Raw genomic sequence first — 13,289 nt, forward strand, 5'->3', positions numbered from 1 at the left:
AGAAGCGATTAGACCCATCTAATTGGGCTGGATAAGTCAGAAAACACACAAAGTCAGACAGTGCACACGGTCCCTGTTTAGGGTTTTCAATTGGTTTGAAAGATTTGGGAGAGATTCTTGCGTGGGATATACTTCAAAACAGTTGAGTTCAAGCCAGAGAAGATTTGGGAGCAATAGAATAGCTAACAGACGCATACAAAGATCGACAGATAGAATTATTGTTAAAACTGCACGTGAAGAATAAGAGATTTATTCTCGAATTGATCGAGTTTCTAGGGAATCTGAAGGCTATATATAGTTGGGTTTTTGTCATAGAAGGGTTAGAAACCCTGAGGAGAGAATTAGGAGAGAGTTCGGAGCCGAAACGAAGAACAGAAATCATACCTGCTTGTTGCTGCTTGCTGCGGAGGAGGAAGACGAAGACAGGAAGAACGGACTCGCAGAGTCAGTCGTTTTTCGACAGTGCTACAGCGAAACAAACTGTCGTTATCTACAGCATATCATTATTATCGTATATAAACAGCATCATCTGTTTTGTAACAGCGACGCTGTAACACTTCTACAGCGTTGCGAATTTCTGTTTCATCTTATTTCTTCAATAAAAACACCTATTCAGCCATGAGTGATTATTTTGTGTGTGTTTTTACCATGAAGAGCTAAACCCATTAGCCAAGGCGACGGAGGAAGCCATTGTTCCACATTAATTGGTATAATTCTAATTTTATTATTTATTTGCAATATTATTATTTGATTATTTGCATGGGATTGAATTGAAATATTAGTTCTTATTGAATAGTTGTGAATTAATTTGATGAAGCATGCTGGGTTTTAAATACTTTTGATGTTTTATACTCTTTGATTACAACTATTACTTCAAGAATATACTTGAGGCAAATATTAGAATTATTTTTAAAGATAAAATTGCATGAATATTATTTAGAGTTTACTATTTATTTGGTCAATGGTGGAATCCTAGTCTTGGTATTTTTCTCCAAAACTTTGAATTATTTTATTTAGTTGCTGTTTAATTTAAATCTATAAAAATTGTTTTCTTCACAAGTCTGAAAAGACCCAGTTTTTACCACTACTACAATCACTATTTGAAAAACCATCAAATTTTTGGCGCCGCCGACGCGGACCTGTGTTTAGTTAGCATTTTTTTTAGATTTTTTTTTTTATTTTTTGTTCTTCTTTACGTTTTTTGGGTTTTTCTTGTTTCCTTGCAGATTTTTGAAGATTGGAGCGAAAGACAATTTTGCCAAAGCTTGTGGTGATTTACTTAAAGTTTGGGAGCGAAAAGCAAAGCTATAGGAACGAAAGAAGAAGAATTTTTTGATAAAAAGAGAGAAAAAAAAGAGAGACATTTTTATTTTTGTAATTTTTTTTCAGACTTTTTTTTTTTTTTTTTTTTTATGGACTTTGGACATTAATTTTGGGACATTTTTATTTTTAAACCCTACGGAAGGGTATCCTTAAATAAACTGTTTGCAGGGAAGGACGGTGATTACAATATCACCTCGGCCCCTCGGGTTCGCACACGACATAGGAGTCGTGGCCCGAGTCGACTTCAGCGGTTCTTCGCCCGTCTGGTACGGGAGGTAAAATTCTAAACACCCGCGAATCTCCTGCAAGCGGGTTACTGGACTCCTTAAGGTGAATATATGCTGAGGACTTGAATATGGACTGTTTTTAAATTCCTAGTAAAGGGCAAGGACTGGACCATATAAGATAAGGGTTCGGATTTTTCATCACCGCTCCCCTCTTGCCCGCCTTAGGAAAACGAAACCTAAAGCGAACCTAAGCCTAAAATTTGGACTAGAAAGAGACCTATAGGGATTCGAAAAATATTGGTTACTCTTTTAAGCACACCTCGAAGTTCTTGACGGTTTCTGCGAGTTGAATGCGTGACTGCGCCGCATTGGATCGGTGAGGTTTTGGGTATCAAAGCTCCACTGAGCTTCCCTCGCCTCGATTCAACTTGCTTTAACTCGGATTGATTCCAGAGGGGTTTGCTAAATTGTAATTCCCTTTCGAAGGATTAGAAGCTGGTCTAGAAACAATCTAAGTGGAGCCATCATGCTTGTTGTTTGCTAGAAATCTTTAGGTTTGCTGTGGTAAAGTCGAGTCAGCCTGCTGTGTGATTGCTAGAACCTTCCTGTTAGGATTTTTTTTTATTTCTTTTTGAATTCTTTTTAGTGTATGCCCGATTTTGTTAATAGGGCTTGGAAAAGAGATACTCTAGGTCGATTGATTAGCGAAAAACCTAGTAGTTCTTCTGATTTAAGCAGGGAGCTCGAAGACTCTTCTTTGGAGAGCCCTGTTTTTGGAAACTTCAGTTTTGAGAATTTATCTCTGAGTGACAAAAGTACCCCTAGTACTCCAGTTGTGCCAGCGATGGCAACTTTGAAAGATTACATGTTCCCAACTAGGACCAACCGAGCTTCATGCATTAAATTGCCAGCCACTACGGCTAATTTTGAGATAAAACCTAGTATTCTTCAGATGATCCCTATATTCTTAGGAAAGGATGATGAGAACCCTTATTTCCATATTAGGGACTTTGAGGAAATCTGTGGGACAATTAGAATAAAAGACCTTACTGATGAAGTCTTGAAACTTAAGATGTTTCCTTTTCCTTGAGAGATAAAGCCAAGACCTGGCTAACAACCTACCATCTGAATCCATAGAAACATGGCAGGAACTTATCGCTGCCTTCTATATGAAATTCTACCCTAAGCATAAAACTGCAGCTGTTAGGCAGAAAATTAGTGCTAGTGTGCAACAAGAGGGAGAGTCTCTTTATAGGTTTTTAGAGCGATTCAATGATCTCCTATCTCAGTGTCCTCACCATGGATTTGATAATATGAAACTTGTACAGATTATTTATGATGGTTTAGACTATTCGACCAAAGCCATGGTTGAGTCTATGTGCGCTGGTGAGTTCACTAGTAAAAATGCTGATGATGCTTTTACCTTCTTAGGATATCGCTGAAAAATCCCAACAGTGGGAATTGTGTGAACCCCCTAAAAGACTCTTGGTCAATAGAAGTAGCACCAATATGGTAGATACGAGTTTTGGTTCAGATGCTAAGTTTGCTGCTTTATCAGAAGGTTAGAAGCTTTGGAAATGGGTCAGTCTAAAAATAGGTCCCTTGTTGAACCTAATAGAGCCTCTCAAGTCTCTAGTTGTGGAATAGAGCCCGATAATTCATTTTGGGAAGGTCAGGTTAGTGAAGAGCAAGCCCATGCTGTCTATAACAATGCTAGGTTTGAGAACCGTCAGAAGTTTGACCATACTCAGAAACCTACAACCCTGGTTGGAGAAACCATCCTAATTTCTCTTGGTCTAAGGGCCAGAGTCAAGGCCAGTCTAGCAATTCTCAGCCTCCCCCAGGTTTTGGTTTAAGAACTCTCAGGTCAAACCCAGTTTCAGAACACTTCGAGAAAAAGATCTCTACCTTAGAGGATCACTATGTTAGTAAATAACCATGAAATGCTAACAAAGAACCACATGAGCTTTCAACAAGAAACTAGGCAAGAATTGAAGAATAATTCCCAGAGTCTTGCCAAATTAGAACTTCAAGTAGGACAAATAGCTAAGTTTATAAGTGAGAGAGAAGATGGAAGGTTCCCTAGTCATACTGATCCCAACCCAAAAGGAGAAAATCGTACAATCATGTGAATGCTGTCACAACCCTTAGGAGTGGAAAGAAAGTTGACAACAAGGTTGCCATGCCTGATAGTGAACATGCTGTAGTTCACCCTGCTGAGCCAGAAAATGAGAGACTGATAGAGTCTCCAAAGACCAATGAGGGTCCTGTTGAGCCCCTTTGTTCCCAGAGCCCCATTCCCCAGCTGCTAGTTCCGACTAAGAGGGAGTCCAACTTTAATGATATATTGGAGGTTTTTAAGCAGGTTAATATCAACCTTCCATTATTAGATGCAATTAGGCAGATTCCCTCTTATGCCAAGTTCCTTAAGGACTTGTGTACGCGAAAGCGTAAGCTCAGTGTCCAGAAGAAAGCCTTCATAGCTAGTCATGTGAGTTCTATTATTCAGAATACCACTACTCCTAAGTATAAAGACCCAGGGTCCCCTACCATTTCTTGTACAATAGGTAAGTACCGTGTTGAGAAAGCGTTGCTTGACTTAGGAGCCAGTGTGAACTTACTGCCATACCATGTGTACCTTAAGCTAGGACTTGGTGAGATGAAACCTACCCAGATAACACTCCAGTTAGCTGATAGGTCCGTTAAAATCCCTCGTGGTGTGATCGAGGATGTTCTTATTGAGGTCGACAAGTTTATTTATCCAGTGGATTTCGTGGTCCTAGATACCCAACCTGTCCCCGACCCAGAGAACCAAATACCTGTGATTTTAGGTCGCCCATTCTTAGCTACGTCTAATGCGATCATAAACTGTCGAAATGGTATTATGAATCTATCTTTTGGTAATATGACTATTGAGCTGAATATTTTTAATGTAAACAAGCTACATTCTGAGCTAGATAGCACATGTATTGAAGAGGTGAACATGATAGGAACCTTAGTTCAGGAGTCATTACCAAACATCGTACCGGAAAATACATTGGAGAGTTGTTTATCCCATTTTAGCCTGGATTTCGACGATGATAGTAACATTGAACAAGTAAATGCTCTGTTGGATTCTGTTCCTATGTTAGATATTGATATATGGAAAGATAGGTTCGAACCATTACTAGCTTCTGAGTCTATCTTAATACCTTATTTAAAAGAGCCTCCTGAGTTGGAGTCTAATATACATTTTTAGGCCCACCCGAGTCTTTCCCTGTGATTATAGCCTCCGATTTGGATAGTGATCAGGAAAGTAGTCCAGAGACCGTGCTTCAAGAAAATAAGGAAGCCTTAGAGTGGACCATAGAAGATATGAAGCAAGCTGAGGATGAACCACCTGATTATGACTTAGAGAAAGCAATTGACCTTTTTCAAGAACCCGATGGTCTAGAAATTAGGAACATTGTGACTAGTCATTGTAGAGGCACCCAAAATTCTAAGTTTGGGGGTAGAGATTGTCAATTATCCCCAATAGAAGTCCCTAACTTGGGACTCAAGCCTAGTGCATCTGAGGTATCGCTTGAGTGTATTCAGACTCCACAACCTGATCCGCCTGATAATGTCCAGGAGAAAATCCATATGTTAGAGACCCGTTTTTCGGATGAATCTGTTTGCCGAGACACTCATATGAAGCCCAAGTGGGCACCTCAGATAAATCCAGTTGTCTTGCGAGAAACTTTAGATCAGGTTGTGCTCTATCTGCTCATTTTTCTGATCTTGAGCATTTGTCTCCTATTTGTGGCAGTTCTATTTGGTCTTATGGACCCACAATTATTTCGACTATTGGTATACGACTTTGGAAGGTGAAAATTCTTTTTGAGGTATTTGATGTCTAGCTAATGACTATAAATTTAGCATTTACTGGGAGGCTCCCGCGTTCATGTGATACGGTAATATCCTTCCTTATTTCTTTTCCCTCCAGTGGTAATAGTTTCTCCTTGTTCATGCTTTTATTTTCATCCTTAGAACATTGAGGACAATGTAAGATTTAAGTTTGGGGGTGGGGAAGAAACACTTTTTGTTAGCTTTTAGTTGCAATAAATAAACTCCAGAGCCTAGAAATTTATGCCTATTGAGGATTGCACTAACTAATCTAAGTGGATGGAAGCATTTTGATTGTAGGAGTTTGAGGAACCAATCTGATTAGATGGAAACATCTAAAGAGTCTATTCATAAAAGCACAGAGCTCAGATGTTAGAAATAACATGATAGTTTCACCATATCTCGTTGAGTCCTTTTCACTTCTATTTTTTTTTATTTTGTTTTTAAACTATGTTTCTCTAAGTGATAGGTGGGGCCCACGATTCAAGTTGTTACCAATGCTAGGGTGAATTAGAGTGATTGAGATACCATGAAAAAAAAATTGAAAAAAAAAAGAGATGAAAAAAAAAAAAAAAAAAAAAAAAAGATGAAAAAAAAAAAAAAAAAAAAAAAAAAAAAAATTGAGACCAGACCATTTGACCAAAAGGAATAAATTCAATAAAGTCGACCACTGGTACCCTTGTATATGCCAGTTGTGTTGACCTAGAGTTAGGTTATCGACCACTGGTACCCTTGTATATGCCAGTGTGTTGATATTAGTCAGACTAGTATCTCAATCCATTAGGATAGGTTCATTTTGGCGGAGGCCTTCAGACAGATATGGGAAACGCGTTCACTTAGTAAACATCAAAACCATCTATGTTTTTCTATATCCATCTTCTTGATCTATCCATGTGATTAGTTTTGACTCCGAATATGATGTCCATAGTGCAACTATCTGAGTAGAGCTCTGTCACTTTATATGAATTTTAGTATGCTTGAGTGCAAACTCGTGTACAACAATTGGAATTTCGCATCAGGGTACTTCTTCCTGTAGTCAATAAGTATGCCAACCAAGGAGATTCTTTAGTGCCTTCCAAGGTTCTGCGTAGATAGCTAAGGTCTGGAGTACAGGTTTTGTGGGTATATCTCTGGTAAGCCCTCCCGAGACTAAACTCGGCCACTAGGGCCACCTAGGGGTTTAAAGGCTTATTGCATACGCTAAATGCAATCGACGATGCCTGCGACAGTGAGTTAGGATTTTATTTTGTAGTTTTGATTTGCTCGGGACTAGCAAATAATAAGTTTGGGGGTATTTGATAGACGCATTTATGTGTCTAATATAGCTCATTTGTATATATTGTTAGTACTCGATATTGTACTTATTCGGTTATTTTATGTATTTGTAGGTGTTTTTGGAAGAATAAAGCTTTTGCGGCGAAATTGGCTAAAAAATGGTTTTTGCGCCCGTGGGAGAAAATTACTATACGGACTCTCATTTTGGATAAGGGGTAACCTAATTACTAAGGGGTGACCCATTTCCAGGCATCTGCTAAAGGGAGACCGGAACTGGATAGGGGGAGGTCATCTTCAAAGTTTCAAAACTGGATTTTGGCGGGAAAAAAGGCAGCAGCGTCAACAGTTTTGGATCAAGGATTTGAGCGACCTAGCAGGCGATTCAATGGGCAAATTTGGTACCCACGGACTCTACAAGACATAAGGGACCTGTTAGAAGCGATTAGACCCATCTAATTGGGCTGGATAAGTCAGAAAATCCACACAAAGTCAAGACAGTGCACACGGTCCCTGTTTAGGGTTTTGAATTGGTTTGAAAGATTTGGGAGAGATTCTTGCGTGGGATATACTTCAAAACAGTTGAGTTCAAGTCAGAGAAGATTTTGGGAGCAATAGAATAGCTAACAGACGCATACAAAGATCGACAGATGGAATTATTGTTAAAACTGCACGTGAAGAATAAGAGATTTATTCTCGAATTTGATCGAGTTTCTAGGGAATCTGAAGGCTATATATAGTTGGGTTTTTGTCATAGAAGGGTTAGAAACCCTGAGGAGAGAATTAGGAGAGAGTTCAGAGCCGAAACGAAGAACAGAAATCATACCTGCTGCTGCTGCTGCTGCTCGAGGAGGAAGACGAAGAAGGAAGAACGGACTCGCAGAGTCAGTCGTTTTTCCACAGTGCTTACAGCGAAATCAAACTGTCGTTTATCTACAGCATATCATTATTATCGTATATAAACAACATCATCTGTTTTGTAACAGCGACGCTGTAACACTTCTACAGCGTTGCGAATTTCTGTTTCATCTTATTTCTTCAATAAAAACACTTATTCAGCCATGAGTGATTATTTTGTGTGTGTTTTTACCATGAAGAGCTAAACCCATTAGCCAAGGCGACGGAGGAAGCCATTGTTCCACATTAATTGGTATAATTCTAATTTTATTATTTATTTGCAATATTATTATTTGATTATTTGCATGGGATTGAATTGAAATATTAGTTCTTATTGAATAGTTGTGAATTAATTTGATGAAGCATGCTGGGTTTTAAATACTTTTGATGTTTTATACTCTTTGATTACAACTATTACTTCAAGAATATACTTGAGGCAAATATTAGAATTATTTTTAAAGATAAAATTGCATGAATATTATTTAGAGTTTACTATTTATTTGGTCAATGGTGGAATCCTAGACTTGGTATTTTTCTCCAAAACTTTGAATTATTTTATTTAGTTGACTGTTTAATTTAAATCTATAAAAATTGTTTTCTTCACAAGTCTGAAAAGACCCAGTTTTTACCACTACTACAATCACTATTTTAAAAACCATCACATATTTGCTGAACTTATCACTTGATCGCTCTTTTGCAATTCCTCAACCTGAGAATCACAGACCGACTCAGGGTCAGCTATCCGAATTGCTTCTAAACAGAAGTGAATCGTGTTCTGGGGGCAAGTTGTCTGTTGACATCATTAGCTTTCATTTGAAGGTCTTCAGTAAATTGGTTGTTGCAAATTTGATTCCCAGTACACTTGATAAGAATCTATGGAGCAGAACCCTTGTTGAGATGGTTTGCTATCTTATCTCTGGTGAAGAGATTGATTTATGTGGTCTGATTATTCGTCAGATGATTCATATGGTTTCACAGAAAAAGAATCTTGGGTTTCCATGTCTAATCAGCCGAATTTGCAGTCAATTCAAGGTTCCTCCTATGGGTATCTGCACTGGCCATGCTACTCCTCTATCCCAGACCGACATGAACAAGATGAAGAAACCAGTCACTTAAAAAGGCAATCTTCTTAATGAAAGAATTGAGTGCTTACAGGAACAACTAAGCTATGTGTTTGGAATTCATCCTGGACTGACTGAACCTGTCTACAAGATTGCCGAGAAATATAATCGCAATCAAGCTTAGTTTCTTTATTTTTTTTGTTAAACTTCTTGTTGAGTGATTTTCTAAGGGTTGTAATAACTTTATATTTAGCCTTGAATGGTTTTTCTTCATTTAAAAATTATTGCATCCATAAGAAGTTTAACATTTGTTAAAAAGTCATCTATATTATGTCGGTATGAATGTATTAATTGGAGATAAAATGAACTTTTGACATTACAAAAGTGAAAGCCTTTTTATGTCATGTTTTGATAAAAATAAAGGATAAATTTTTTGTTTACAAGGATTAAGTCTATTATATGTCATTGTGCAAATAGTGATGAAAGATAGAATGAATCCTTGTTTATTGGTCGATCTCCGATCCACATTTTTGTGCACATACTGCGTTGCTCCGTAAGGTTTCTTGTGTTTGAACATAAACGATTGAGTTGAACATTCTTTTACGTCTAGCTTAGTTGTTGCTCCGTAAGGTTCCTTATGATTGAGCATGACCAACTAAACTAATCATTCTCTTTTGGTTATTTTAGTTGTTGCTCCGTAAGTTTATCTTATGTTGAGCATGACCAATTGAATTGATCATTTTCTTATGATTAATTTAGTTTTATTTTTCAATTGAACTAACCATGGGTTCTCTTGTGGTTATTTCAATTGAATTTTGTGGATACAAATTCATGTTTTCATGTGATTTGGTTGTCCGAAGAAATCCTTCTTTTCTTGTGAAAGTAAGGTCGCCTTTGTTGTTCCTTCGGGGATGACATTTTGTGGGGAAGAGTTCATTTTGAACTTGAGCTTAATTGCCAAATCTTTGTGGGGTGTGCGGTTGTGGAATATTTAGGGGTTATCTTATATCTTTATTAACTCCTTGATGAATGCATTTAGCTTCGTCTTTACGACTGCATCTAAATTTGTTGGTATGTTAATACACCTTTTGGTCATGATGTATCTCCGTAAAAATTTCATTAGGATCCCACTAATTTTCGTACCTTTTGCTCAATAAATATCTTCACATTTTGGACTTGAGTAGTATTTCATAACTTCCTTTTGCTTGTACATTATCCGGCCCACAAATCCATTGGATATGTCGGTGTTATATATAAATTTCCGGTATTCCAGCTTAAGAATATATGGGTTATTGTTACCCCAATAACTCTCTCATGTTCCCTATTTAAAACCCTAGAACCCTATAAAAGATTGTATGGTCTTTGTTCTTTACCGCCCGGAATCAGAAGAATTCGTGATATAGTTTCGTTTATCACCCGTAGTTGTAAACTGAATCTAGTGTTATTCCCTCGTAGGGAAGTGGATTCGGTTCACAAACTATGGTTTATGAACGGAACAATAATGTTACTATACAATTTTTTTCCGCCAGTTTATGTATGGTTGGGTTTGTTTATATCTTCACTTGTTTTGAATTAACATTTGCTACGGGATGATCTAGACTCCCTACCAAGTGAGTGTGGTGTTCCTCTCTCTTACCCTATCTCCAAAAACATTCACTGCAGCACGTAAGTTATCCATCATATATATATATCTTACACACAATCTCCAAAATTTCATAATATCAGGTTACTTTGGTGAATTAAATTGATTCCCAATGATGTTTCCTGATCTTTTTCACTCTACTACGCACTTGCAGGATTAACTAAAGTTGGGGACGCATTGCTGGAAAATAAAAGGAAAAGATCCCTGCTAGTAGTGGCCAGTCAAAAGTATTGACATATTTTTTTTTGGGACATCATCAAAAAAAAATGTAAAAAAGAACATGTAAAAAGCTGGGATATGATAGCGGAAATGCTATTCAGTGCTCTAATCACAGCACTACTTACAGCTCAAATCCATGTGTTCCAGTATTATTGGTCAAGATTGTTAAGCTGTGACCCACCTTTTCACCAAAATCCCCAAATCTAGGGTCTGGATGTGGTTGAGTGCTAAGTAGTGCTGCAATAAGTGTGTGGAATAGCAGCTCCGATATAATAAAGTATATTAATGACGGATTACTTGTTTTGACATTATCGGTTTACGTGACATCATCAAAAAGGAAAGAAAACAGTTACTAGACCCACCGTGGAAAAAACAGAGTTGCTAGACCCACATTATCGATTTACGTGACATGCAAAACGAGCGCTCTACCATTTGAGCTACATCCCCTTTCGGTACGACGATATCCAGCAAATTCCAAAAAACTATACCATATAATCAATGATTCAAATATTTTACCAGCTCAAGAATCAGCTTTCCATGTATTACTGGGACCTAAATGTATGAAAAAATCTAAACAAAGATTGTTTGCATATATATTTTCAAAAAAGAATCCCGATAATAAAATAAAATCACGAGACGAATGTAGAAAATGGCTTTCTATTAATTGAATTATCAAAAGAATTATGAATGAATAAGTAAATTACATCTATATTTGTTATGATCGGTAAAGTAAGGATAAATTTTTGATATGGGCGTTTTTTGATGGGGGCATGAGGGACAAATCAGGAGTTGACATGTGTTTTTCATATTAATTGATTCAACTAATTTTGCTTCTAAAAATATCAAAGATAAAATATAAGCAATTAAGATAACCAATATTTTCTCAAAAAATAAACTTGTCTTGTTTTTTTGGAAACAAAATTTGTTGGAATCAATTAATATGAAAAACACATGTCAACTCCTGATTTGTCCCTAATGCCCCCATCAAAATACGCACATCAAAAATTTATCCCGTAAAGTATAAAGAAAAAACACATGAAAGAGATTTGCCGGTGTAGTGAACCTCTCACAGCTAAAAGAATTATCGTTCGACGCCAGTTTTTTATTTGCTCAACTGTAACGAGATACGAAACAAACTATTATCAACAAGAAAACATTCAACCTCTGGTGCTAAAACCAGTTTTTATTTGATACAAATGTAAGGTAAAATACAGATTTCTGCAAATGCCTGCAGTAAAAAAGCCAGGTATCTCCATAATGGAGAGGTGCAACAAGAATAACAAACTCTTATCATATTTGCTATATCAAGAAACTAAATGACAATTTAAGAAGTTGCATTATAAGCCAAAAGAGTGTAACTGATCACACCAAAGCTACCTTAAATTGGTTCAGAAAGATATTGCATGTTCATCCTTGTGATTACTATATAAACCCCATAGCTCTTCTCCATTAAGCACAGCAAAATCATAAAATCAACTAGTAAACAATATAGACACAATAACATATATACTACTTTTAGTAAATTCTCATAAAAGAAAGATGATGAAGGTGTTTTTTTGTGTTGTTGTTGTTCTAGCCATGGCTCATATGATGGTTGAACCAAGCCAAGCAGCCTTTACCTGTACCGATGTTGACCGGTGCCTTGTGCAATGCATGCCGTACTTGGTCGGCACTGCAACTGTGCCTGCTCCAGCATGTTGTGATGGAGTTAAGCAAATCAAAGGGATGGCAGTTACCATCGAAGACAAACGCCAAGCGTGCGGCTGTGTTAAAGATGCGGCTAATAAGTACCAGAACATAAAAGAAGATGCAGCCAGTGGACTCCCTACCAAGTGTGGTGTTCCTTTCTCTTACCCTATCTCCAAAAACATTGACTGCAGCACGTAAGTTATCCATCATAATCTTAGCTAATTAACTAATCTTAACTTGCACGATCTCCAGAATTTCATAATATCAGGTTACTTTGGTGAATTAAATAGATTCCCAAGGATGTTTCCCTAATCTTTTTCACTCTTCGCACTTGCAGGATTAACTAAAGTTGGGGACGCGTTGCTGGAAAATAAAAGGAGAAGATCCCTGCAACTCTCTTAGATAAATGCTTGATTAGCCAGTTTTATTTAAGTATGGTTTTATGTGGAATTGCTTGTTAATGGAGTTATGGTTCACTCGAACCATCTCTCATAGTAAAATATATTATAATATCAGTATAAATAAAGTTCTATTAAGTCTACATTGTAGACACTGATTTATGATCAGACAAAGAAGTGCATTACTATTACTGTTCTGTATGAGCTTTTGCTATTTCTTGTCTTCCGAGATACCACTTCTTTGGGTAAAAAGAACTAAAAGAAAAAACTTTAGTAAGAAAACCAAGTAGTGGCCAGTCAAAAGACATACTCTGTTTTTGCAACATCATCAAAAAATGTAAAAAAGAACATGTAAAAAACTGGCGGATTACCTGTTTTGACATAATCGGTTTACGTGACATCATTAAAAAACGGTAGAAAAAGAAGAACATGCAGATGCAGGGGATCGAACTCTTAGATCGAACTCTTACCTCTCGCATGCAAAGCGAGCGCTCTACCACTTAAGCTACATCCAGCAAATTCCAAAGAACTATACCCAACAAATCAATGATTTAAATATTTTACCAGCTCAAGAATCAGCCTTCCATATATTACTAGGCCCCAAATGTATGGAAAAGTCTAAACAAAGATTATTTCGATATATATTTTCAAAATAGAAATCCCGAAAATAAAATAAAATCACGAGAAAATCTCGATT

General features: G+C 37.1%; 1 protein-coding gene across 1 annotated transcript; it reads left to right on the forward strand.

The window, feature by feature from the left end:
* Positions 1-11,979: 11,979 nt before the first annotated feature.
* On the forward strand, positions 11,980-12,754 carry LOC113277773 (non-specific lipid-transfer protein B-like). The gene is made up of 2 exons (XM_026526770.1): positions 11,980-12,388; positions 12,532-12,754. Exons 1-2 carry the CDS (start codon positions 12,045-12,047, stop codon positions 12,539-12,541), a joined length of 354 nt encoding a protein of 117 aa, XP_026382555.1. The 5' UTR covers positions 11,980-12,044; the 3' UTR covers positions 12,542-12,754.
* Positions 12,755-13,289: the final 535 nt, after the last annotated feature.

This window comes from Papaver somniferum, chromosome 5, assembly GCF_003573695.1.
Source record: "Papaver somniferum cultivar HN1 chromosome 5, ASM357369v1, whole genome shotgun sequence".
Lineage (NCBI taxonomy): Eukaryota > Viridiplantae > Streptophyta > Magnoliopsida > Ranunculales > Papaveraceae > Papaver > Papaver somniferum.